The following is a 27,792-nucleotide window of genomic DNA, read 5'->3' as shown; positions in this document are numbered from 1 at the left end:
GTCGCGCGCCGGGAACGGGGCGGGGAGCCGGAGGAGGCGGGGTCAGAGGTGGAGGAAGCCGGAAGTGGATCGGGCCGGGGTCTGTCCGGGCGTTGCGGGTTTGGGCCCTGAGATCTCTCGGGTCGGGGTAACTGAGGAGCCCGTGACCGGGACGGAACGACGCCATCCCGGCACTGAAGCCTGCTGACTGGTGAGGATCAGGAGTCGTTGAGGGGTGGGTCCTATCTGGGCAGACATCGCACCGCAGAGCGCAGTTCCCAGATCCTGGGTCCCCGATCCTTGCGGCCCAGCTTGGCCCTCCGCCCCTGGGCACCCTCTGGCCAGGACCCCGAGTCCGGCTCTTTCTTCCACCAGTAACGGATACCTCCGCCCCAGCCCCTCTCCCTACTGTATTCTGCCAAGGTCCAGCGGGCCCCCAGCCCTCTCCGGGTCATCGTCTCGCACCTCCGCAGCTCCACTCCGGGGACCCCGTCCCCGCCCCCCGAACCTCTGCAGCTCTTCTGTCTCTGCTCAGCCCTCGGTCCCACCCCCATCCCCTGGGGTCGGCCCTGACCGCCTTCCTCCAGCCTCACCTGCTACGAACCCAGTACGTTGCTCTCCTCCCCCCGGACAGGCAGGCTCTCTGCGCCCCGCGGAGGTCGGCGGCTACCAGCAGCGACCGCTGAGCGACGGCGGGCGGCCCCGGACATGTACGCCCCCGGAGGCGCAGGGCTACCCGGCGGGCGCCGGCGGAGGAGCCCGGGAGGCAGCACTCTGCCCAAGCAGCCGGAGCGTAGTCTGGCCTCGGCCCTGCCGGGTGCCCTGTCCATCACCGCGCTGTGCACCGCGCTCGCCGAGCCTGCCTGGCTGCACATCCACGGTGGCACCTGTTCCCGCCAAGAGCTGGGGGTCTCCGACGTCCTAGGCTACGTGCACCCGGACCTGCTGAAAGGTGAGGGCGCTGCGCGCCAGCCCTCTTCTTTCTGGGCTCCCGGGCATCCTCGGAAGGGTGCGGACTGGAGCTGAGATAGCCTGGGGTAGGCACCTGGTTGAAGGAAACAGCCCATTGCTGCCTGATGTTCTTGCCCACCAGGTGGCTCTGTTTGGGGTCCGGCCCCTCATTAATTCTGATGTTATTCAGCCAAGCACCCACTCCTCAACTCCACGGTAATCTGGACTGCTATTTTCGGCTTCTTTTGGGGGAAGGGCGCTGTATATCAGAGAGAAGATAAGGGTGCTAGGCATCCCAATTACCTGTCTCCTTCTAAGGAGCCCGAGATACAGGAAGATTTTTTTTTTTTTTGGTCGGGGCGGGGGGCGGGGTGGTCAGCTTGAGAAAAAGGAACTTTAAAATTTTTAAAGATTTTAAAAGATGTTTGTGAGTTCTGCAGTCTTTGGATTGTTAGAGAAAAAGGGAGTCTACGGTATTTTCAATAACCAGAAGTCAGTTCCATTGCTACCCTCAGTAAAACAATAGGAGTTTGGCTCGTGGAACCCTCACAAGTGTGACGGAATGAGGTAAGTTTGCTTTGTTCATTATGGTGCTTCCCGGCCAGGGAAGCAGAAGAAAGGGGAACCAGACCATCATCTTTACTGGATACAGGGGAGGCCTGTAGCCCATCCTTCCCAGCCTTCCTCTCTGGTAATGAAGGTACAGGCTGTGTGGTGTGGGGGCAGTATTGCACTGCCTGGTTTTTACAGGGAAAATGGTCAGTGGATTGCAAACAGCCCTTATTAACAGCAGAGTTCATTACCCTCAAGGCCTTTTGAACCATTCCTGAAGGTTTTCTCCATGTGCCACTCCTGGCTGTAATTCATTCCAGATGTGTGTTGCCCCATATCTCGGATTCCTGTTCCTGTTAGGTATCTTTAACATTGTCTGTTTAAGGATTCACACTGCCTGGGGTTTGGTGAAAAGGTCAAGTTCTCTTTGAGTGCCTTGGATCATACACCACTTGTGCAGGTCGAGGCTGAAAAGCCCTGTCCTTGTGGCCTAATGTTGTCTTTCTCTGAGAGTTCTCTTGCTGGTTCGTATTTCTCTTGAGTTTTCAAAGCTTTCGGATGATTTTGTAGAGAACAGGATGGGGGCTTCTGGTTTATTTCCAGGTATCACCGTGATGATAGCTTTCAGTGTGTTGGCTCACTAAGACCTATGGGCTTCGCTGGTGGCTCAGATAGTAAAGAATCCACCTGCAATGCAGGAGACCCAGGTTTGATTCCTGGATGGGGAAGATCCCCTGGAGAAGGAAATGGCAGCCCACTCCAGTATTCCTGCCTGGGAAATACCATGGACAGAGAAGCTCACAGGCTACATTTCCTGGGGTCACAGAGAGACACGACTTAGCAACTAACACTAACACTTACCCACAGGATGGAGACCACGTGCTATGCAGCTTTCTCTGTGGCAAAAAGCCCATCAAGCTTGAGTCGAGTCAGGGTGACTTTTCTGTTAGCATGTTCCCCAGAACTTGCCTTGAGGCACAGCTGCCACTTTGCACCGCTTCATCCAGACCTTGCAGTTGATCCCCTTGGTGGTCAGTATTTCAGGTGCTTGGTGTTGCATCAAAACCGGGAGTGTACATGCATGCTCAGTCGTGCCCTACTTTTTGTAACCCCACGGACTGTAGCCTGCCAGGCTCCTCAAGAATACTGGAGTGGGTTGCCATTTCCTTCTCTAGGGAGTCTTCCCGACCCAGGGATTGAACCCGAATCTCCTGTATCTTCTCCATTGGCAGGTGGATTCTTTACCACTAGCTTCCTGGAAAGCCCCCAAGCTGAAAGGGAATTCATGATGCCTCTCTATTTCAGATCGTTCCTAGGAAGGCTTGTAAAATTCCTGCGATGGAGGGAGGGGCCCATCTGATTCCATGTCTTCATTCCAAAGGTCCAGGAAACTGTGTCTCAGAGAAGTGAAATGATCTCTGCAGGGGCACACAGCTGGGAACGGCAGAGTTGAGTTCACCTCACTTTTGACATCAGTATAAAGTGATGCCATCTCGTTATGTTTGCTTTACTTTAGCTGTCGTAAGGAACGACCTCACAATGGTTTATCTCACTTTGGCCTACATCCTTGTCAAAGGCACATCAAAAGTAAATTATTGGTTCTGTTCTCCTCTGTTCACACACGTATCTACCTTTTCTGAGAAATTATCCAAGCTGGATTTTGTCTTTTATAAGGCAGGTCGCCTCCACCTTTACATGGTGCCTGCCCGTCCATGTGTTTAGGGGTCTCAGCCCACGAATGGTTTCAGCCTGGTTTACCTTGGTCTCGGCGGCCATTGCAAGCTGGGAGCGCTTGGTGTCCCGTAACAAAGCTGACAGTGCTGCCTCATGAGCTGTCACAGAAGGTGGTAAAGAATCTGAAGGTCCCTGATTGCTTCTTCTTGGTGCGTGCTTAGTTGTTCAGTCATGTCTGACTCTCTGTGACCCCATGGACTGTAACCCGCCAGGCTCCTCTGTCCACGGGATTCTCCAGTCAAGAATACTGGAGTGGGTTGTCATTTCCTTCTGCAGGGGATCTTCCCAACCCAGGGATTGAACCCAGGTCTCCTGCATTGCAGGTGGATTCTTTACCTTCTGGTCCACCAGGGAAGCCTCCTTCTTCTCTGTACCAGTTGGCTTTTGGGTGCCCGCTGGGCCTTCAGTCGTTTGCTACTCTGTAGGGCTGTGCCAAGCCTCAGGGTCTAGCAGAAATCCTAGTGTGGAAGCCTCGCTATTCCCCATCTCAGGAGAGGCCAGAGCTGTGGGGTACAGGCCTCGTGCCTGTGGGTGCTTCCAGACGGAGAGCAGACCCTGCCAGGTCTCTGCAGGTGATGGGGAGTGGAGCGGGCCAACAGGCTTTGGCATGATGCCTTCCCGTTTCTTGGCCCCTTGCCTGAGTACCAGGCATCACACTAAGCACCCTTCATGCCTGGCTGTAGTGTCACCTAAACGACTTCTTTATTTGGTAGGTAACTATCATCACCCCCGTCATACACACACAAACACTCTCAGGTCTCGGGCCCAGGCTGGTCTCTTGCTAAGGGGCACCCAGCTGCTCCGAGTGGCATGGACTCCACCCTCACCACTGCGCCTCAGTGCACACTAGACTGTTCCTCCGTCCGAGCTGTCCCGGGCCTCTTACTTCCCCATTCTGGCTGAGTTTTTCTCACAAGCCCAGGCAAAACTATGTTCTTTATTCCTCTTCCCCTCTCATTGCTGGGCTGAGTCAAAGCCCATCATCCTCTCTCAATCCCAGAGCCCTGAAGGCTTTTACAAATGCCACGGCTTGAAAGATCCTGTTGGGAATTCCTCTGCTCCCCGGGGCTGCCCCCTTCTCACACAGCTCTTCAGCCTGGGCCAGGGGGCCAGAGACATGCCCAGACCTCTGGTGGCCCCCAACAAGGCAGCCCAGATAACCATTCCTTCTGAGCCTCAAGCCCTCTCTGCCCCTCAAGTGTGCCCAGCAAGGGGGCAGCCGGGACCAGAGGCTCAGGAAACATCTCTGGAGAATGAGGGAGTGTAAGATGTGAAGTTGGGGGGATCATGATTGACAGCAAGCCATGGGAAGGTCAAAGGCCTTCTGGGAAGGGCTGGTGTGTCTGAGGGGTGGTGACCAATGCAGCTGGCATTTCCAGATCCTGTAGGGGCATATCCTTGGAGGCAGCTTGGCCAGGACCCTTGGGATCTGTGGGACGACCCAGCTGGGCAGTGGAGGGCCCTCTTGGAGTCTTGTGTCAGAAGTCTTGTCTGGAAGCTAAAAAGTCAAGAGTAGGGTGCAGCTGTATAAAGTGGGTGGATGAATGCTGGAAGGACTGACTCAAGGACTCCAGTGAGGGGGGAATAGGAGAAGGAACAGAAGGGAACTGGCGAGAAGCCACTAGAAGCTTCCTGCCTGCTGCCTCTCTGGGTCAGGAGGGGATGAGAGCCATGGGCAGGTAGACAGGAAGAGCAGGGGCCTTCCAAACAAATCCAGCCCAGTGACTCACCAGTGACCTTGGGCAAAGTCAGGTCTGTGGGATCCTATTACACAGCAGCTGCCTTCTTCCCCGGTGACTGGAGGGGACAGGCAAGCAATGGTTACCGAAGTAAACAGGCCACAGCACAACTGGAGCACAGGGTGCATTCAGTCTGACCAGGGTGTAGTGGATGCGGCGCTGGTGGGATCTAAATTCAGCTCCACCTGCCATTTCTCTTCATAAATAAAACAACATACACACAGCATTTGAGGATGGGCTGCTTTTAGGCAGCCCTCTCAACAAAGCAGATATTCATGGCCCTCCCTGCCACACCGATGTCTGGCAGGGGAGGAGAGAAAGGGACATTGAGATGCCGACCCCAGGAGAGCCTGAGCAGGGTTCCAAGGAGGGCTGGGGTAACGCTGCCTGTCTCTGCTGCGTGCTCTGAGACCCTCTGATGAGAGCACCGCGGGGGCGTGGGGCAGGGCTCTGGGGTATCTGTCAGCATCACTCCAAGGGAAGCTTCCATTGGCTTTCCCCCTTGACCTGGAAGGTTTGCTCAGAACTTTAGAGTGGAGAAAAGCATAAAGCAGTCAGGTGGAAACAAAACCTATTTGAACTGTGGGTGCAAAGCCCCTTCTCTGAACCATGTCATCACCCCCGTGGTGCTGATCCTCTAGCCCCCACTGGCTGATGTGCGTGGACGGGGCAGTTCTTGGTGTTGGGAGGAAAGGCATGCCAAGGAAGACACTGCTGTGGCCACCCAGCACAGAGGGAGTGGGGCTGCTCCTTCCTGGCACTTTGGGGTCTGGCTGCCCTCAAGGGCCCCTGTGCAGATGGGGCAGGTGTCATTGCTTCCATTGACAGGTGAGCGGGCAGATGTCAAGGCCAACTTGCTCGAGGTGATGCATGACCTGTGGTGGGACTGAGACTGGGTGCCCAGTTTATATGCCTTCTGCTTTTTTTTTTTTTAATATTTCTTTGTTTGGCTGCACCAGGTCTTGGTTGCAGCATGCGAGTCTTTTAAGTCGTGGCATGTGGGATCTAGTTCCCTGACCAGGAATTGAACCCAGGCCCTCTGTGGTGGGAGCTCGAAGTCTTAGCCACTGGGCCACGAGGGAAGTCCCCTGCCTTCTGCTTTTAAGAGTCAAGACTCTGGCCTTCCCTGATGGCCAAGTGGAAAAGAATCCACCTGCCAATGCAGGAGACACGGATTCGATCCCTGATCCGGGAAGATCCCACCTGCCATATGCCACAACTACTGAGCCTGTGCTCTAGAGCCCGGGAGCTGCAACTGCTGAAGCCCAAGGCCTTAGGCCCATGCTCTGCAACACAAGATGGCACCGCAGTGAGAAAAGCCCAGGCGCCACGAGAGTAGCCCCTGCTCGCTGCAAGAGGAGAAAAGCCCGCACACGGCAACGAAGACCCAGAGCAACCAAAAATAAATAAATAAAAGTACACAGTATATGTATTTTTTTAATTAAAAAAAAAAAAAAAACCAGGCTCTGATGGTTGCTGAAGCTTAGACCACACCCAACAGGTTTGGCCCAATAATTCCCAGGAGGAGCTCCATTTATTGCTTAACAACCCAAACCTTTTTGGCCTAGAAGAGATTTCATGCTTCCAGCTGTTTCCGTAGTGAGCTCAGCGGCCACTCGTGCTGACGGGGCTCTGCCAGCATCCACGGTCCTTTTTGACTTCTCACTCAAATCCAGCTCTTCAGGATTTGATCGATTAGCTCCATCGGGGAAATGTAAGGCAGCTGACTCTGGTGCTTGGTGATGGTGAGCATCACAGTGCGAGGGAGCCTGACACTGGTTCGCAGCCTAGCTCTGTGCTGTGTGTGACCTGCAGGAAGTCACAACCTCTTGGAGCCTCTGATTCCTCATCTGAACCGGATGACGAATCCCCTGGAGTGGAGTGAGGCTTAACTAAGATAACATTTGCCCCACCTGTGTGCGCAGGCAGGCATCCCTGGAGGGCAACGCAAGAAACTGCCAACAAGGAAGCTGAGAGGCTTCCCTGGAGGTCCAGGGGTTCAGACGCTGCACTTCCACTGGAGGGGGCTTGGATTCAATCCCTGCTTGGGGAACTAAGATCCCGCATGCCATATGGTGTGGCCAAAATAAAATTAAAAAAAAAAAAAAAGATGTTTATCTCTTGGGAGGGGCAGCTGAACATCTGTGAAAGTCTTCCTTGTGACTGAAATAAGGATATTCTGAAACATAAGGCCCCTGGACGTGTGTAAAGGATCCTGTATGTTGTAAAAGGATGCTAATACAGTGGACATCCTGTAGTCACTATGCCACCAAAGAAAGGATCTCTGAAGCCCTGGGTGTTCCATTTTTCAGTTGAAACTAGTTGTTAAATTAAAACCGAGTAGCACAATTAAAGCATCACTCAGAGGGCCTGGCCATGTTGAGTAATGTGGGAGGAATCTGACCTCAGCCTGCTGCAGAGCAGAGTGTGATGTAAACCCTTCCACCCTGCTGCTCAGAAGTTATTCTTGGGGGCACTAGAACAATACTTGCATCCTGCCGGGTCCCTGCCGTGTGCTACGTGGACCCCTGGAACTGTGGCGTAGAGCTTTTAGCAACGTTCACAGTGCAGCCAGGACACGGCCCGTGTCTGGGAGCTTTTGTTTCAGAGAGGCCCTGTGGGCTTCTAGGCTCCTTCAGGCCCGCAGGGCCAGAGTAAGTGAAGGCTGGACCTTGTTGCTGGCAGAGCTTAGGCACAGGCAGGCCTCCTGGCAGCAGGCGATCACCCAGGCTGGATGAGTGGGCTCCAAACAGATGGTCAGCTGACAGGAGAGTGACAGATAGCTCTGAGGGCAGCTTGGCAGGTGACCTGAAGCCAGATCAAGGCATATGAGTCATGTGGGCTCGGCCAACATCTGCCTGGCGAATTTTGTGCCCGAGGCAGAAGTGTGCGCTGTCACAAAGGCCCAGGTCCCCTGGGTATCTGGTCTGGTTTTTCTGTGGGAGGCCAGGCCTCAGGCCAGGTGACCCCATGAGGCTAGTCAACGTCTGGTGATTCCAGTCAGCTTGATTGAGCTCAGGTGCCCTCCCCAGCTTTTGGACTCTTCCTTTGGATCCAGTGTTTCCTGGAGTGTAAGGCTCAAGCCGCCTGTGCCGCTTGTGGCAATTCAGATTCCCAGGCCCTGCTCCAAACCAAGAGCTCAGATCCTCTGCAGCTTGGGCACATGCTCTCAGCCAGCACTCTGCTGTTTCTCTGTGCACCTAAGAGGGATAACCACCATCCCACAGCCTCTTGGCCTGAGATCCAAACTCAGGAAAGGAGTGGACAGTGTAAATCTCGTCAGCCCTTTTCAAAATTTTCCAAGTCCATTTTGGTGATCCATGGTCTAAATAAAAGAAGAACTTGCTGGTGGCTGAATAGGGGAAGTTAAGGCCCATTTTCTACTTTTTATCAAAGCTTAAAATGGTTTCTTTTTGGATCAGCCTTTATCCTGTCTGTGTTTCTAGAACTGTGGCAGGTTGCATAGATATCAAAGGGAACTGACAGTGCAGTCTAGATGGAATAAAAAAAAAATATTTTTTTAAAGAAAGCAAGAACGATGTTGAAGTCCCAGAAGAACATGTAGGCTGCTCGCTGTGTCTGGTGTGCAGTTGTCGTCCTGGGGTCTTTCACCAGGACCCTGGGGCCTCCTCACTCTTTGAACGTTGGGTCTCCTGTTTTAGCATCTTCCTTTTTCTTGGTCCCTTCCCTCGTTTTTGCTAGAGCGAGCAGCCCCCAAAGGCTTTGCCCTCATTTTAGAAGGTATTCGGTGCTGTCGGCTTCTGAACCTTTCACGCTTTTGTGGTATAAATCTGCTTCTTAGCTTTTCCCATTTCTGGCTTATACTTCAGCTTATCTCTTGTGTCAAGTCCCTTCTAGTTCTGAGACCCTTTACTTCCCAGTTTTCAGAATTCTGTTTTGCCCTTCCTCTCTTTGTGCAGGTCTAGGTCTTAAAAATTTTTTTTGTTTTAGTAGGATTTGGGGAGGAGCAAAAATAAATAAGGAGGTCCAGTCTACCAGATTTCCTCATGTATTTAGTTCTCGCTTGTAATTCTATGGTTCTCTAAGCTGCTTCAGCTTCTTTTTTATTTATTTACTTATTTTGGCCACACTGTGTGGCATGTGGGATCTTAGTTCCCTAACTAGGGATCAAACCCATGCCCCCTGCAGTGAAAGCACAGAGTCTTAACTGCTAGACAGACAGGGAAGTCCCTTCAGTGTCTTTTTGAGTGAAAAAGAGGACGGAGTGACTGGATAGAGAATGGACTCAAAGGGGACTCTGGCCCTTGTCCCTTTGGCTGTCTCAGCTCAGAAGTCAAGGGGCTTCTCCTGCCAGCTGGAAGCACACTTTAGCAGAATGGGTTAATATGTCACATTAATTCTCAGAGTCTTTAAAGATGATTAGAACAGCGTGGCAAGTACAGTTAACCCTTGAACAACAATGGGGTTAGGGATGGTGACCCTCCCAGCAGTTGAAAATCATGTATGACTTATGTAATTTATAGTTGACCTCTGGATCTGTGATTCCACATCTCAGATTTAACCAACTCTGATCGTATAGTACTCTTGAGAAACAATCCACATATGAGTAGACCCTCATATTGTTCAAGGGTCCACTGTCCACTGAAGTCGGGTGCTGCACTTGGACTAGTCCCGAGGGGGAAGGGGGAAGGACTCGAGGCTCATGGGAGCAGTGACCCAGCAGTCCTGTCTGCTAATAGAGGATCCTCCCCCTTCTTTGCAGATTCCCTGGGTCCTCTCCTAGCTCCCCTGGATTGTGGTGTGGGGAGAACTCCTCCCAGGTGGGGACTTCCTGCCCCAGGGTGTTCCTGGGAGCCCTGAGGATTTGGTTCTTCCCCTGCAGACTTCTGCATGAATCCCCAGACAGTCCTGCTCCTGCGGGTCATCGCCGCCTTCTGCTTCCTGGGCATCCTGTGCAGCCTCTCTGCGTTCCTTCTGGATGTCTTCGGGCCCAAGCATCCCGCCCTGAAGATCACCCGTCGCTATGCCTTTGCCCACATCCTCACGGGTAAGCCTGGGCCACTCGCAGTGTGGAACCGACTGCCACGGGGCTGGGGCATCCTGTCTGGAGTCGCAAGTGGGGACCGAGGGCTTTCCACGCGCAGACAGTTCCTGCTGCTCGTTCCAGCTATGGCCTTTCACAGAGGGGCGGCATGGGGCAGCAGGGCAGACCCACTCGGCTGAGCCGGAGGGAGCAAATGTTGTTAGAACTTCTAAGAGCTGTCATCATTCTCCAAGAATGGGATCTGAAGCTTGGCTGGGCTCATGGGGCCCAGAAGGAGCCAGAGAGGAAACACTGTGTCTCCCTGGAACGCACGGTTTCAGATTCCCTCTCCTCACCATTCCTGTAGACCAGGCTGCTCTGCTGGTAAAAGGCTTCTCTTGTCCCTCATGACGGGGCTGCTGTGTTGATTTGACCTGGGTTAGTACTGACTCTGATACCTATTCCTCTTAGGCATCCAATGACCTCCAGCAGGCCTAGCAGCCCAATTCCGAATTCTTAAGACAGAGAGAATCTGACCGGCCTCGGCAGGGTCAGGCCTCTGTCCCCAACCCTGGCCATACGAGCTCCCCGGCACTGGGTGTGGGGGCAGGCAGCTTCTCTGAGAATGGGGTTTGGGTGGGAAGGCTGCAGCTGGTTCAAGCACCCAGGCTGCGGGGTGCCTGCCAACCCCCTTTTCCCTCTGTCCCCCCAGTCCTGCAGTGTGCCACAGTCATCGGCTTCTCTTACTGGGCTTCCGAACTCATCCTGGCCCAGCAGCAGCAGCATAAGAAGTACCACGGGTCCCAGGTTTACGTCACCTTTGCCGTCAGCTTCTACCTGGTGGCTGGCGCTGGCGGGGCCTCCATCCTGGCCACAGCGGCCAACCTCCTGCGCCACTACCCCACGGAGGAGGAGGAGCAAGCGCTGGAGCTGCTCTCGGAGATGGAGGAGAACGAGCCCTACCCGGCAGAGTACGAGGTCATCAACCAGTTCCAGCCGCCCCCGGCCTATACACCGTAGTGCCCGCCGTGGGCTTTGGTCCTGGGCCGCCCTCCCCACTCTACAGCGCCGCCCCCACCCAGAGGTGCTCCTTTCCCCAGCAGGTCTCACTGGTAGGATCCTGACCACCGCCACCAACCTTCCCCGGGAGAGGCTCTACCTTTGGGGCTGTTCCTGGATCCCCACTCTCGAAACCTGGGGTTCACTGATTTTAGATAACACACTCTTTTCCCTCTTGAACCTGCCTCTCCCTCCACGGTCACTAGTCATTACCAACCAGGGACGGTCATACACGTTTCCCCCTTTGTGGGCCTGATCTCTGAGGCTGAGATTTTTCCCTGGGGTTCTGTTAGCAGTGGACAGTCCCTGATGGAAGAAGCATCCCTGGAGCTCAAGAGAAAGGGGACCATGCCCCGCAGGCTCGCCTTGTAGCTGTCCCCATGTGTCCCCTAGCGGTAACTCTGGACCAAGCCCCTCTCCCGCCCCTTCTGGGAAAACCCAGCACAGGGCCGCCCACTCTGTGGATTTCTCTGCACTTTAGTCTTTGGACTGCCCGTCACATGGGTCCTGTTTTTGCGGGAAGAAGGGATGGCCTCCAGGAAGCAGAGCACATGCCCGCCCCGCCCATCCCTGCTGGTGGCCCGAGACCCGGTGGGGACAGTGGGTCTCCTGAGGCCTGGAAAGGACCAGTGTGAAGAGGGCCGCATCTCCCCAGCCCCATCACCTCTTAAAATGTGAGTGGTTTTAAAAGGGAAAAAACAGCCAAGCAACACCACCAATACTCTCTTTTTAAACTAGTGACGAGAACGTCGTCTGTTGATCCCATTCCTTCTGGCCCTGCAGCGTTTGGGGCCACTGTCCCTTCCAGTCCCTGGCCATTGCTCCCCGAATCTCTCCCGACAGAATGCAGCCCTCCTCCGTCCCCCTCTCCCTCCCTCCCAGTGACCGTGGCCCCTGGGGGCCTTCCTGTGGGACCCAGAGCTGCATCCTTGCCCGGCGGTGGGCTGAGGACTGTGGCCTGGCTGGCTGGCCAGCGTGGTGCTCCTCAGGACTGCAGCGCTGAGACATAACCTGGCCTCCAAGTAGAAACAGGGGCTGCAGCAGGGCAGGAAGCCCACCGCCCTCCACATAGGAACCACAACCAGGGGACCCCAGCTGCGTGAGGCGTCAGAGCCGCCTGGTCAAGATGAGCAGACCTGCCTGTGTCCTTCAAGCTCGGCGGGTCCCCTGGACTGTGACTTGGGGCGGTGGCTTGCTGCACACCCCCTCCCCTTCTTGAATGTACTCTGGTCTCACAGTGTGCTACCAGCTCTTTCTTGCCCGGCCGTCACCGGCTGTCTTGTTTGCCACACATGGCCCTGGATCAGCTGAGTTTTCTGCCCTGAGACCTGGGGCATCAAGTGGGAGAAATCTGAGCGCTTCGGTGCGGATCCAGATGGCCACGCTTCTTGGGAATCAGTGTCCAGGGTTGAGCAGAAAAGCAGACAGATCTTCGTGTCCTTCACAGGCCATAGACAGAGTAAGACTGGAGAACGGACACCATCGTTGACCTGTGGCTCGAAGGGACTGCCATGTCCCCTGTCCTTCCATGGCCAGACTGCCCACAGGTGTCTAGACAGATGTCCGTGTGGGCAGTGAAAGCCATGCCTGTGCCTGAGTGAGCGGCCTCCTGGGGCTCAGTGTGATGCCAGAGCGTCCCATGGCGACTCACACTCTTCCGGACTTTTCTCTCAGGCAAGAATGCGTGATACCTGAGCACAGTTATGGAGCTCAAATCAGTCTCATCTTGCTGTAACGTGCGAGTTTGTCTTTGGAGGATTTCCAGGACGTGGACAGCTCTCTCTGACCCTGGGGGTCTGAGCTGGCAGACAGGAGACCGGGCACTGAACACGCATGCCAAAGTGACCGGTCATCTCACGAGGACCCACACCCAGGACCCTGTGAGCCGTTCCACGTGGTTCAGAATCCAGTTTTTATTCGCTCCCCAAGCCTCTAGCCTTTCTTTCTCTTTCCCTTGCCCTCCTGACACTGATAGTTGTCATATAAACTCCCCTGGTTGTGTTTTTTTTTTTTTCCTAGAAAAAAAAATTAAAAAGCAAAACAAAACAAAAAACCAGAAACCGCAAATAAGAATGCAGTTGCCAGTGGCTCCCTGTCATTTTTCTGTCCCAGTTTCCCCAATTTGGTTTGTTCCCTGCCTGTGGGAGAAGCAGGAGAAATTGAAGAAGGGAGTTCCCCGGCGGTCCTGTGACTAGGACTCCACACTTCCACTGCAGGTGCACAAGTTCAGTCCCTAGTCAGGAAACTAAGATCCTCTGTGGCATGGCCACACACACACACAAAACAAATTGAGGAAGTGTGCCATAATTTTTAAAAAGTTAGAAGGGACTTGACCCTGCTTGTTCCATGCGAGGCATCCGCACCTAAACAGTCCTCTAATCCTGACAGCTTCCACCCCGAGGTTCCAAGGCTGGGAACCAAGGATGCCTCCCCCCAGGTCTTGACTTCAGACCCTGAGCTCTTCCCTCTATATCCCGTGAGCTGCAGAAGAGCATGGCTTCAGAAGTCCAGCCCTTGTGTGCACAGACTTCAGGGCCAGGACTCGCAGAAGAAGATGCACGTTCTTTAGAAGCCATGGGGAATGATCCCTGATGGTTCCCCACGTTCCCTTTATCCATTCACAGTGTCAGCTGGCACCCGGGCCCCAGTGTGCATCACAGCGACAGAGCTCAGGGCTCCCTGGAAGGAGCAGCCCACTTGGCCTTTTCATTATTATTATTATTATTATTATTATTATTACTGGGGAGAGTACACATGTCTCTCAGGAGCTGGGAATGTGTTCTTTTCTTCTCTCATTTCATTTCAGACACTTAATGAAAGGTGCTTTGCATAAAAAGCACCATTTAGTCTCCATGAGTGAAATGTGATGACATTCAGAGGCCGTTCGCCAAAGATTTTACATTCTTAGTCTAGGAGATGGACTTGTCCGTGGAAAGACAGAAGTAAGTGACTAATGGACAGCTGGGGAAGTGCCGGGCCCAGAGGGGAGGCTGCATGAGGCAGCTTTGTGTGAGGGGCTGTTGGAAGTGGGGTGGCGGGGACTGCTGCTGAGGGAAAGCACCGAGGAACAGCTGGTGGCCCGGATGTGGTGAGAGAAGAGGCCAGAAAGGCATGGGGGCCCGTTGCAGGGGCCAGAAGCAGTGGGAAGCCCTGGAAGGATTTTGTGAAGAGAAAGAGGGTTTATCTGAATGACTGGTGACTTAAGGAGGGTCAGCCTGGCAAGTGGGAGAATCTGAGAGCATGTGGAGGCCGGGACCCTGAAAGGCAGGGCCTCCGGGGTTGAGAACACAGGAGCCCCAGTTCCTGCTGACCCATCACAGCTAGAAGGCTGTGTGTGTTAGGTGAAGGGCAGCAGGGAGAGGACCTTGGGAGCAAGAGGAAGAGGCTGTTGCATCTTGTGGGAGAGCAGTTTACTTAACTAGAGAATCTTTTCAGCTGACATCTTGCCCACAGGTGTCTCAGCCACTAAATGGGTCACAAGCTTCTGTTCCCACCAAGGCCCTCCAACCCAGCTGTCAGGAAGGCAGAAACCTGGCAGGGGGCACTGGATGCCCCTTGAGACTGTAGGCTCAGCCTTGAGACAGGAGAGCTTCATAGAGACAGAGACACTTAACATGGTCCTTGAAGAATGGGTAGGCTTTCCTGAGACAACGAGGTAGTCAGTGGAGAGGGACAGGGCTTTTAGGGAACAGCGAGCTGGTGTTCTGAGATACCCATGGAGGGGGTTGGTTAGTGGCTGGACCCAGCCTGTGTGGGTCTGGAATGTTAACCTTATTATCAGAACATGGTTGTGAGATACCGAACCCTTAACACAGAGCCATCGTGATTAAATGGAATTTGTTGGTTCCATAACTGAAAGGTTAGGTGGCTGGTGACTGTGTGTATGTTAGTCGCTCAGTCGTGTCCGACTCTGCAACCCCGTAGACTGTAGTCTGCCAGGGATCCTCCAGACAAGAATACTGGAGTGGGTTGCCATTTCCTTCTCCAGGGGATCTTCCCGACCCAGGGATTGAACCTGGGTCTCCTGCACTGCAGGCAGGTTCTTTACCATCTGAGCCAGCAGGACTGGTGGCAAGGGGCCTCAGACAATGACGTGGAGGCGTGGTTGCTCTCCATGCATCTGCTCCGTGCGTGGGCTCAGGCAGTCTCCCTCCAACGACAGTGAAGACGGCAGCCGCAGGTGCACACTAACCTCTTTTTGAAAGACCAGATGAGTCTCTCTTGCCCAGCCGAGATCATGGCCCTTCCCCTCCACTGTGGCTGAGGGTTTGGAGCTCTAGCCTATGGTCCAGATGGGGATGGCGACATTTGGGATCTTGGGTTCAGCAATGGCACTACAGTGTTGGTTTGGATGTATGAGGCCTACACCAGTGAAGAGACCCTTTGCCGGCACTGGCCTACACAATGGAGATGAAATGCCTGGAATCGCCCCCGCCCCCTGGCCCCCAGCCCTCCTGACTGGGACACTGCGACACGTGAAAACCGGCCAGCTCTGCTCTCTTGCAGAAGTTCTGTGTGTCCCATCTTCGAACAGGGCTGAGCCTTGAAATCAGGCTGGCCCACACTCAAACAGGCCAACGGCCTGGATCACCCTGGTTCGTTCTCAGGAATTGTTATTTTTCCTTCTCTCTGATGCTCTGCCCTTTTCTTTCACCTTCATTCCTGGGTCCACCTGGCTTCTGACTTTCCCAACTTTGTTCTTGTCTACTTTGAGCTCAGTGCTCTGCTTGAGTAGTGCCTGGCACCCCTGAAGACACACACAGCCTGCGTGCATCCAGCTGTTTGGGGAAACCACCTACCTCACCCCCATCCCACTGCTAGTCAGCCCAGTGGGGTGGGGAGGGAGCAGGCTCCAGGGCACAGGCAGGGGCTGACACCAGAGCTCCTGAAATGCCATTCTGAAGGAATGATGCCTTCTTTGACACATGTTCAACAGCTAATACCCATGTCTGTAAGGTGGGTTTCCATCCCCTAATGTGGGACCTACGTATTTCAGAAAGATGATGAGAATTGGAGAGAGTCAAGGTAAGCATTCTACATGGATGAAAGACTAGGAGAAAAATAAACATCTCTAGAGAAAAGGATGCAATAACAATCTGAAATGTGTGAGGAGATAGTTACCAATGAGATGTGTGACCTTTGGGACTTCCTCGGCAGTCCAGTGGTTAAGTCTTTGCCTTCTACTGCAGGGGGCGCAGGTTCCATCCCTGGTCAGGGAACTAAGACTCACATGCCACATCTTGTAGCCAATTTAAAAAAAAAGATGTGGGACCTTAAAAGGGTTTCCCTGGTGGCTCAGACAGTTTTAAGAATCTGTTTGCAGTGCCAGAGACCTGGGGTTTGATCCCTAGGTCAGGAAGATCCCCTGGAGGAGGGAAAGGCAACCTACGCTAGTATTCTTGCCTGGAGAAGTCCATGGACAGAGCCTGATGGGCTACAGTCCATGGGGTCGCACAGAGTCAGCACTGCCCTCTGGGACTCAGTTTCCTTATCTGTAAATGAGGAGCAGAACTGAATAACTTTAATGTTCTTGTCATCCTAATCTCCAGCTTCCTCAGAAGGAGGTGCCACCTTCTATATCCACTCTGGGGGAAGCAAGACAGAATGACTTTGAATGTACTTTTAAAAAAAAGTATGTACATTTAAAAAAATGTACATTAAAAAAAAAAAAACATTTTGAAAAAAAATGTGTACTTGCTGAAAAGTTGCAAGGATGGGACGAGGAATTCGCATATACCTTTCAGCTAGATGTACCAAATGGCAACATTCTTGTCACATTTAATTTTTATTAAGATAAAATTCACACACCTGACCTCCCAGGTAGCCCAGTGATAAAGAATCCACCTGCCAGTGCAGGAGATGCAAGAGACATGGGTTCAGTCCCTGGGTCGGAGAGATCCCCTGGAGAAGGGGATGGCAACCCACTCCAGTATTCTTGCCTGGAGAATCCCATGGACAGAGGAGCCTGGTGGGCTACAGTCTGTGGAGTCGCAAAGAGTCAGACATGACTGAAGTGACTTAAATGGCAACATAATTCACGTACCGTGAAATGCACCCTTGTGACGTATAATTCAGTACTTTTTAATATATTCACAAGGTTATGCAATCATCACCACTAATTCCAGAACATTTTTATCACCCCCCCCCCCCAAAGAAACACGTGGCTATCAGCAGTCACTTCCCATTCCTGTCCCTGCCCCAGCCCTTTACAACCACTAATCTATTTTCTGTCTCAATGGATTTGCCTGTTCTGGACATTTAGTGTAAATGGACTGTGTGTCCTTTTGTATCTGGTCGGGAAGATCCCCTGGAGAAGGAAACGGCAACCCACTTCAGTATGCTTGTCTGGAAAATCCCATGGATGGAGGGACCTGGCCGGCTACAGTCCATGGGGTTGCAAAGAGTTGGACACAACTGAGCAACCTCACTCACTGTCTCTATCACTTAGCATAATGCTTTCAAGGGTCATCCATGTTGTAACATATGTCAATCCTTCACTGATTTGTGTGGGGACTATTCCACCATAGTTACATACCGCACTTTGTTTATCCATCAATCAGGCAAGTGATACACGTTTCTGTTTTTTGGCTACTGTAAATAATGCTGCCATGAACATTTCTGTCCAAGCCTTGTTGTGAACATGTTCTCAGTCCTCTTGCATACATGCCTAAGAGAGGAACTGCTGGGTCATGGTGACTCTCATGCTTAAGACTTTGAGGAACTGCCAGGCTGTTTTCTAAAGTAGCCACACCATTTCATGTTCCTATCAGCAACATACGAGGTTTCTAATGTCTCCACATTCTCACCAATACTTGTTTTTCCTTCTTCATGTTGAAACATCTTTTCTGATATTACCGAAGTTGAAAAATGACTCAAAATTCAAATTGGTCATGCAAGAAAGGAATTTACTGGCTGAGGACCAGGGAAGTCAAGTAATGCAGTGAATTTGGGGCTCCACAGGTGCTCCCTGGACCACCTCTATCTCTCTCGGCCCCACTCATTTCCCAGCCAGGCTCTTCCCTGATGGTGATACAGGGACCGGCTAGCTTCAGACTTTCCTCCGAGCACCAGGTCCAGCTGAAGACACAGCAAACTTTTCTTTCTTGCCGTTTCCAAATACCTCAGGGTTCACGCTTCAGGACCCAGGGTTCACACTCCTGGCCAGGAGGATTGGATGACCTGACTGGCTTGGTCGAGGGTCACTCGTCAAGCCCTGATCCTGGGAATAGGATCATGTGGATGAAAGGAAGGAGGGGTAGGGAGGGATGGTTCCATGAAAAGGAAACCAAAGTATTTCACTAAGAGAAGGTGGGATGGAGGCTGAGCAGCTGAGACACGGTGGTTCCCAGAAATGGAGAGGATGCTGAACTGGTGAATCTACATGCTGAACTTTCCCTCCCCTGCAGGGTCAGGCTCCGTTCCCCAGCACCCCTGAGGGACCCTTGTCCAAAATCCCCTTGAGCACCCTCATGACATGGCCTTGTCATGTTTCCATGTCTGCCTCAAGCTTTTCACTTTATTCATCTTTGTTTCCCCAGCTGATCTCCAGTGTCTTCTCTGAGATCTTCTCAGCTGAGAAGGGAAGGGAAACCCAAGTGATGGAAGGTCATTCTAGAGTTCCAACAAAAAAGTGCAGTGGGAATTCAGAGAAGGGCAAGATGATGGGGTCAGGAAAGCTATACTAAGGTGTCTCTGTGGGTCTAAGAAATAAAGGAGTGGCTAACAGAGGCCAAAATATCTCCTTTATTACTGGCAGAGAGGCTGAGTTGGAGGATATGGTTTTAGGTTTGTTCGCTAAGTGGGCTGTTACTACAGATCCCATAATGAGGCTGACTAACCCACTCAGAAAGTTATGACCAACCTAGATAGCATATTCAAAAGCAGAGCCATTACTTTGCCAACAAAGGTTCGTCTAGTCAAGGCTATGGTTTTTCCTGTGGTCATGTATGGATGTGAGAGTTGGACTCTGAAGAAGGCTGAGCGCCGAAGAATTGATGCTTTTGAACTGTGGTGTTGGAGAAGACTCTTGAGAGTCCCTTGGACTGCAAGGAGATCCAACCAGTCCATTCTAAAGGAGATCAGCCCTGGGATTTCTTTGGAAGGAATGATGCTAAAGCTGAAACTCCAGTACTTTGGCCACTTCATGCAAAGAGTTGACTCATTGGAAAAGATTCTGATGCTGGGAGGGATTGAGGGCAGGAGGAGAAGGGGACGACAGAGGATGAGATGGCTGGATGGCATCACTGAGTCGATGGACGTGAGTCTCAGTGAACTCCGGGAGTTGGTGATGGACAGGGAGGCCTGGTGTGCTGCGATTCATGGGGTCGCAAAGAGTCGGACACGACTGAGCGACTGATCTGATCTGATCTGATCTGAACCCACTCAGTCACAGCGACAGGAGACCGAGAGAAAGCCTGCCTGGCCCTTGAGCTCTAGAGGGTAGAGCTATATCAGCAAGAGCAGCGGGGTGCTGTACCATGCAGGCAGCTCACTGCCAAGACCAAGGAGGGGTGGAGCTGCCCGATGCATGGCCAGTGCCCCTCTTTACTCCACACCTCCACCAGAACGGGCAGCTTTACAGACTTTGAAAACTTGTCATTAGTTTTTTGGCTGTGCTGTGCAGCCTGTGGGATCTTAGTTCTCTGCTGCTAAGCTGCTAAGTCACTTCAGTTGTGTCCGACCCTGTGCGACCCCATAGACAGCAGCCCACCAGGCTCCCCCATCCCTGGGATTCTCCAGGCAAGAACACTGGAGTGGGTTGCCATGTCCTTCTCCAATGCATGAAAGTGAAAAGTCAAAGTGAAGTCATTCAGTCGTGCCCGACTCTTAGCGACCTCATGGACTGCAGCCTACCAGGCTCCTCCATCCTTGGGATTTCCCAGGCAAGAGTACTGGAGTGGGGTGCCATTGCCTTCTCTGGTTAGTTCCCTGACTAGGGATCAAACTTACCCCCCTGCATTGGAAGGTCGGAGTCTTAACCACTGGACTGCCAGGGAAGTCCTCAGAATTGAAAGTAAAAAAGGGGTAGAGACAGGACAGGAGTATGACCCCTCGTGGAGTTCCTTGCACATGGAAGGAAACAGGTAAGGTTTCCTAAGGTGGAAATGGCCTTACGGAAGGTGGTATTTAAGATGGTCTACTGGGTTCCAAGCAGGAGGCACTGAAGAGGCTTCAGGCCAACACTCTTAGCTGCAGTTTCTTTCTTTCACATGTATTTCTTTGGTTGCACCAGGCCCTCGCTGCAGCACGCAGGATCTTTAACTGTGGCATGCAGACTCGCAGTTGCAGCATGTGGGCTCTAGTTCCCGACCAGGGAGCAAACCCGGGGCCCCCTGCACTGGGAGGGGGCAATCTTAGCCACTGGACCACCAGGGAAGTTAAGATGCAGTTTCTAGTCACCGCTCTGTCTCATGGTCCTAAATGACTGCTCTCCTGCTTGCCTTCCAGCTGGGCTCCTCGGGTCTTGACTTGCCTGCACAGTTGTGCATCTCTGGTCCTGTCCCAGCCTACAATGCAATGAGCAGTCCGTTCCCAGGTGCAGCGGCCCCTGTAGTTGGGTTTCTTCCCGCTGTGACCTGGGCCAGGCTGAAGATGCGGGCAACCTGAGCTGAGCCAGAAACGCACTGGTTGCTAGGAGGGAAGGCCTAGCAGTAGGAGTCATGTGTACTTCACGCCCTGGGCTCCAGGCCCTCCACTGTCCAGCTGGGAAAAGGGGAACAGTTCTTGCCTCCACGAGGCAGGGAGCGCTTGCTCCAAAGGCAGGCTTCCTGGAGGTTGCCTGAACATGGTACTCATCAGGGATTTTGATGTGCTTCTGGGACGAGTTGATCCGAGATGTCTTTGGTCTTGCAGTACATGTGCAGCCCATCTTGATGACACAAAGAGATGCTTTCATGCACTGCTTCTAGGTTATGAATTAGGGGGAAATTGCCTGCTCTGAAAAGATTTCACATACTGATGAATAAGTGGGTGAATACTGCAAACTCTTCCCATTCTAAACAATAGATGAATAGAGCTTTGGGTTGCGTATCATTTTGAAGGGAAAGAAGGTAATTACTGCTACCTTTTGGCCTGACAGTTGGAGCCCAGGGGTTGCATCAGATTCAAGCAGATTAATTTCCAAGTTCTTGGGGGAAAGGGACTAAAGCCATAGGCATCAAAGCTAACCCTCAGAACTTCCCTGGTGGTCCAGTGGCTAAGACTCCGAGTTCCCAATGCAGGGGGCCTGGGCTCCATGCCTAGTCATGGAACTAGATCCTATATGATACAATTAAGAGATCCTGCATGCTGCCATGAAGACCCATGATCCTGCATGCTGCAACTGAGACCCGGCACAGCCAAAAAAAAAAAAAGCTAACTCTAGATATGCAAATGATACCACTCTAATGGCAGAAAGCGAAGAGGAACTAAGAGCCTCTTGATGAGGGTGAAAGAGGACAGTGAAAAATCTGGCTTAAAACTCAACATTCAAAAAACTAAGATCGTGGCATCTGGTCCCATCACCGCTTGGCAAACAGATGAGGGAAAAGTGACAGATTTTATTTTCTTGGGCTCCAAAATCACTGCAGAGGTTGACTGCAGCCATGAAATTAAAAGATGCTTGCTCCTTGGAAGAAAAGCTATGACAAACCTGGACAGCATAATAAAAAGCAGAGACATCACTTTGGGACAAAGGTCCTTCTAGTCAAAGTTATGGTTTTTCCAGTAGTCATGTAAAGATATGAGAGTTGGACCATAAAGAAGGCTGCATGCCGAAGAAGTGATGCTTTCCAATTGTGGTGCTGGAGAAGACTCTTGAGAGTCCCTTGGACAGCAAGGAGATCAAACCAGTCCATCCTAAAGGAAATAAACCCTGAATATTCATTGGAAGGACTGATGATGAAGCTGAAGCTCCAATCCTTTGACCACCTGATGCGAAGAGCTGACTCATTTGAAAAGACCCCGATGCTGGGAAAGATTGAGGGCAGGAGGAGAAGAGGACGACAAAGGATGAGATGGTTGGATGGCATCACCGACTCAATGGTCATGAGTTTGGGTAAACTCCAGGAGTTGGTGATGGACAGGGAGGCCTGGTGTGTTGCAGTTCATGGGGTCGCAAAGAGTCAGACACGACTTAGTGACTGAACAACAACAACCCTAATTCACTTAGAGTGGGTCCATTTAACCTTCAGGAATGCCTATCCTCAGGTGTAATGCTGTAACTAAATTCTACACACACCATCACTAAGCCAATAAATAGGTGCTTTCTGTCTCTCTGCCACATCCTGAAATTAGGATGATGCCCAGTTTAGGACCTGAAACCTGCAGGCCCTAAGGAAGCACAGAACAGGGGGTAAGGGCGTGTGCTAAGGGACAGCACGGAGGGACCGCTGGATGGGCGTTTCAGCGCCCCAACCAGGCAGAGAGAGGGCCCACGACCTAACTCCCCATACCAGCTCTCAGGACGTCCGTGTGTGGTGCGTGCTCAGTTGTCTGACTCTTTTGTGACCCCACAGACTGTAGCCCACCAGGCTCCTCTGCCCACGGGATTTCCCAGCAAGAATACTGGAGTGGGTTGCCATCACCTTCTCCAGGGGATCTTCCTGACCTAGGGATTGAGCCCACATCTCCTGTGTCTCCTGCATTGGCAGGCGGATTCCTTTACCACTTAGCCACCTAGGAAGCCCGCTCTCTGGAGAGGAGTACTCTATTGAGCTCCATGACATAGCCTGATTCAGGCAGGGTTCCCTGGGCAGCAGGCTTCGAGACAGAGACTAGCATGTGGATTGGAGTTTCATACACAGCTTTTGTCAGGTGGAGAAGGTGGGAGTTCTGAAGCTGGGATCACCTTTTTTTTCTCTTTTTGGCCACACCCACAGCTTGTAGGATCATAGTTCCTTGACCCAGGGATCAAACCTGTGACCCCTGCAATAGAAGTGCAGATTCTTAACCACTGGACCTCCAGGGAAGTCCTGGGATGGCTTTTTGAGTTGTCCTGAGTTGGGGTGAGGGGCCCAGGCCTTTAGATTCCAGCTTCAGCCAGTCATTTGATGCATGCTATCCCCAGGGTGGAGGTTGTGACTTTGGGTGAAGTTCTCCTTTCACTTGAGGGGAATTCCTGGAGAGGGCTGATAACTGGGGCCTAGAAGCCAGCCCCTTCTCAGCAGCAAGCGGCAGAAGACCTTCCCCCGTGAAGGGCAACCCGGGTCGCGTGTCCTCGTGTCTGCTGCTCCTCATGCCTCTCAGGCCCATTTTGTGTAAGTTCTGGGAGCAGAAACGGATGGTTAATGGGACGAACCACAGCCCCCACCCCTGCAGCTGAGCTTGAGGCCCCAACTAATACTCATCGTCTCCCTCCCCTACTCCCCATTTTCTGTTCTCACTGGCAGGAAGCACCTCTGCTGAGCTCCTGGTCACCATGCCCGTTCTAGGCCACGGCTGCTGCACTTGCCTATTTAGCATTGCTGTCAGGATGGTGACTGCTGCTTCTTGCCTGCTGGTCCTTTGGCTCAAAGTGCCTGGTGCCAACTGTGAATGAGTTCCATGGGACTTTTGCTGTATCTCCTGATGGAAATACTTCCTCTTTGGGAAACAGGACCTCAAAATCCTCAAAGTTCAGAGTTCTGGTGACATAAATACACAAATGGAATAATGGGACTAATGGGAAATGGAGCCACTCCTGCTTCGACCCCTTGGTTCCTGAACCTCTCTATCCTTCCTGTTGGGACACAGCGCCATGCTGACTGACTGATAGAGTGCAAACTATGTCCTGGAAGGTGCTGCTCCATCCTTAGTTTGCAGCATCTCTGTGCTGGCACCCAGCTGTGCCCTCACAGGCTACTCCTCCTCTCTGTTCAGGCTGGTGTCTTTTGGGTGGTATAGAATGTGGTAGGGCCAGTGGATTCCACGGTCATGTGTCACTGTCACATACCTCCTTGGCTGTGCAGTGGGTCCTTTGGTCTTGATTTGACGATATGTGGGACCCTGTGACAATGTGTCAGACACTCCGTAAACACTCAAGATAGCAGTGCTGGCTGACACCTGGCAGGCAAAAAAGGCCAACCATACCCAGAACACAGCAACTCCAATCAAAATCAATTGCTGCCCGTTCCCAGGATGGAAGTTATCTATTGTAGTCAACTTGGCATCAAGCAGCTGACTGTGTTCTATGAGGAATACTGATTCTAGGGGCTCGGCATTGATTTCGTTGCTGGTAGACTGGACGTTCAGCAATGGCAGGAACTTTATCAGCCTTTGTGAATGGGAGCCCATGTTCTTGGGTCCACATGTTGCTCCCATCCCTGCCACTGTGGCTACTCCATTCATTGCCAGTACGAGGTGGTCACAGCATCTGGCTGATATCGACTGGTGAGTCATTCTTTCTATTTGGCTATTTACTGCCTCTTGCACAGTAGGTGCCCTCTGCTGGGCATCTGCTCATTTCTTGCCCAAACACATAATCCAACCGCATGCCTGTATCCAACACCTCCTTGTCCTTGGTCTTCTCTCTCCTCCCGGGCTCCTGTGCAACCAGCCAAGCCATGCTAGTACCATCAGTTCAGTTCAGTTCAGTTCAGTCGCTCGGTCCTGTCTGACTCTTTGCGACCCCATGGACTACACAGCATGCCAGGCTTCCCTGTCCTTCACCAACTCCCGGAGCTTACTCAAACTCATGTCCATCGAGTTGGTGATGCCATCCAACCATCTCATCCTCTGTTGTCCCATTCCCCTCCTGTCTTCAATCTTTTCCAGCTTCAGGATCTTTTCCAATGAGTCAGTCCTTCACATCAGGTGGCCAAAGTACTGGAGCTTCAGCTTCAACATCAGTCCTTCCAATGAATATTCAGGACTGATTTTCTTTAGGATCGACTGGTTTGATCTCCTTGCAGTACAAGGCACTCTCAAGAGTCTTCTCCAATACCACAGTTCAAAAGCATCAATTCTTTGGTTCTCAGCTTTCTTTATAGTCTGGCTCTCACATCCATACATGACTACTGGAAAAACCACAGCTTTGACTAGACAGACCTCCATTGGCAAAGCAATGTCTCTGCTTTTTAATATGCTGTCTAGGTTGGTCATAGCTTTTCTTCCAAGGAGCATCTTTTAATTTCATGGCTGCAGTCACCCTCTGCAGTGATTTTGGAGCCCAAGAAAATAAAGTCTGTCACTGTTTCCATTGTTTCCCCATCTATTTGCTATGATCTTCATTTTATGAATGTTGAATTTTAAGCCAGCTTTTTCACTCTCCTCTTTCACTTTCATTAAGAGGCTCTTTAGTTCTTCTTTGCTTTCTGACATAAGGGTGGTGTCTTCTGCATAGCTGAGGTTATTGCTACTGCCTTAAATCCATATATATTCCAACCTTGCCTACATTTCTGTTTACACCAAGTGTGAGAGGAATTATTCACTGGGACAATTTCCCTTGGCACCATCTTTCAAGATCACCCTAGGGTGGGGCTGTAGTGCAGCTGCGGTTCTTTTTCAGCTTGCACCCACACACCACTTTGACCTTTGTAAAAAGCAAAGTGTCATAAGCAAATCAAGCTTTTTTTTTTGCCACATCAAGTGGCATGTGGAACTTCCTGGACCAGGGATCAAACCTGCACTCCCTGCAGTGGAAGCATAGAGTCTTAACCCCTGTACTACCAGAGAAGTCCAAGCTTTGCTTTTTTTCCTCCTTGGCCAGATGGTCATAAAGAGACTCCACCTTCTATGCAGCCATAGGCAGGGCTGAGGGAGAGGCATCAATGTGTACCAGGAAAGAGAATGTGTAGGTGAAAGGATGCTCACGTCCCAGATATCAGGCGAGTCCTTGGGATGGCCGCCAAGGGTGGGTTTTTGGCTTCGTGCAGGCAAGAATTCAAGATCAAGTCATAGTAAAGTGAAAGCAGGTTTGTTCAGGGAGATACTCCATAGACAAGAGGGTGGGCCATCTCAGGTGAGAGGCCCTGAAATATGGGGGGGCGGTTTATGGGCTGGGTAATTTCATAGGCTAATGAGGTGGGAGGATTATTCCTACTATTTCTGGAGAGGGGCCCCAGAATTGGGTCACCACCCACTTTCTGGTCTTCTGTGCTGGGCCTTGGAGCTGTCATGGCACTTACGGGTGTGTCATGTAGCTGATGTATTAGGAGCGTATACTGAGGCTCAAGTGGAAGTCGACTTGTCTGCTGTGTTGGATCTAGTCAGTTCTAACCAGTTTATGTTGTGTCCTCAACGGCTATGCCGCTCTTTGGAAGGCTGTACCCTGCGTCTTCCTGTTTTCAGTGCATAAATGCTAGGTGACACGGACGTCCAGGGCATCTGTTTGTGTGGCTTACTGTGCCCCTGGCCTCTCATCCCAATTCTGCATGCACCACTTACTATGGATTATTATGCCTACTCAGCTTTATGTTTTAGTGGGTCTAATAGGCAGAACCTAACTTATATAAGACAAGCTAATGATTAAGAATTTTGGATCAAGTCAAAATTATACAAAGGGAATACGTTTTTTCAATGTTGTTCTGGGAATACAGAAGCAAAACAAAGTTTGCTGACGGACTGGAAGAGAGGTTAGGCTAGAGAGTACTGTTAGGGTCTGAACAACAAAGTGGTAGAGAAGACGGTAGAGAAGAAATGGATTTTGAAACTTCTGAAGCTGAATGGATAGATAGGTACAGCAATGGAGACAGCAAGCATGTTCAGGTCGTCCTTTTAATGCCGAAATCTTGGCTCTCTGTGCACCAAGACCAAACAGAAATACGGAGAAAGAGTTATGGGGAGGAGAAGGAAAAGTGGCTTTATTGCTTTGCCAGGCAAAGGGGGAACACAGTAGGCTAGCCCTTCAAGAACTGTGCTCCCCTCCCTGGTGAACAGGGAGAGCTTATACAGTCAGGCAGGGTATGTGATCGGGATCTAACCCTAACCCATCCTTCTGGGAAGTTTCAAAAAGGGCGAGGTTGTTGACAAATTAGGGTCTGTGCTAGGAAAGATTGAAGGCAAAAGGAGAAGAGGGTGGCAGAGGATGAGATGGTCAGATAGCATCCCTGACTCATTGGGCATGAATTTGAGCAAACTCGGGGAGATAGTGAAGGACAGGGAAGCCTGGCACGGTGCAGTCCACATGGGGTTATAAAGAGTCGGACTTAGCAACTGAACACAACACAAGGTCATAGGTGGTCTAGTCTGCTAATCTTGCTGAATCTCTCTGGTCCCTTTAATTTTGCCCCGGGTCCTTTTGTGACTGCTCCTCCCTTGATTAGCAAGTCTTTTGCCCTTTTGGCTTCCCTGGTGGCTCAGACAGTAAAGCATCTGCCTGCAATGCGGGAGACCTGGGTTCGATTCCTGGGTCGGGAAGATCCCCTGAAGAAGGAAATGGCAATCCACTCCAGCACTCTTGCCTGGAAAATCCCATGGACGGAGGAGCCCGATAGGCTACAGTCCGTGGGGTTGCAAAGCCTACTCACCCGGGAGCCCCACAGGGTCCAGCTTGGCATCACTTTCAAAAACAAACCACAGCTGCAAAAGGAAGGAGAGGGGTGGTGTCTGAAAAAAGGAAGAGTTCAGGTCTCCTTCTTCACAGTGAACTTGACAGTGTTTATGTACTGGGCAGAAAGAGGCAACAAAGGAGGGAAAATGGCTGGATCGGAGCTGCGCAGCTGGCGTTGCTGAGAACTCATTTTGGTAAACAGAAAACAGGAAAAAAAAAACCCAAAAAAGAACAAAAGCAGAAGCCCTAAGCTCCTTAAAATCAAAGGAAGCCGGAGAGAAGGAAAATCCAACCTTTCCCCCTTTGTTGGACTGCTTCTGTGCTTGCCCAGCTTCCAAACGGAAGAG

The 27,792-nt window shown here is 51.8% G+C and overlaps 1 protein-coding gene across 1 annotated transcript; it reads left to right on the top strand.

Moving 5' to 3' along the window:
- Nucleotides 1-35: 35 nt before the first annotated feature.
- On the top strand, nucleotides 36-13,071 carry TMEM127 (transmembrane protein 127). Its single transcript, XM_027554567.1, has 4 exons — nucleotides 36-190; nucleotides 614-931; nucleotides 9,799-9,963; nucleotides 10,652-13,071. The coding sequence occupies exons 2-4, from the start codon at nucleotides 688-690 to the stop codon at nucleotides 10,957-10,959; spliced, it is 717 nt and encodes a 238-aa protein (XP_027410368.1). The 5' UTR covers nucleotides 36-190; nucleotides 614-687; the 3' UTR covers nucleotides 10,960-13,071.
- The last annotated feature ends 14,721 nt before the right edge of the window (nucleotides 13,072-27,792 follow it).

The sequence above is a fragment of the Bos indicus x Bos taurus genome, chromosome 11 (assembly GCF_003369695.1).
Source record: "Bos indicus x Bos taurus breed Angus x Brahman F1 hybrid chromosome 11, Bos_hybrid_MaternalHap_v2.0, whole genome shotgun sequence".
Classification (NCBI taxonomy): domain Eukaryota; kingdom Metazoa; phylum Chordata; class Mammalia; order Artiodactyla; family Bovidae; genus Bos; species Bos indicus x Bos taurus.
The sequence above is the reverse complement of the archived record's forward strand: the minus strand, read 5'-3'. Positions and strand labels throughout refer to the sequence as shown.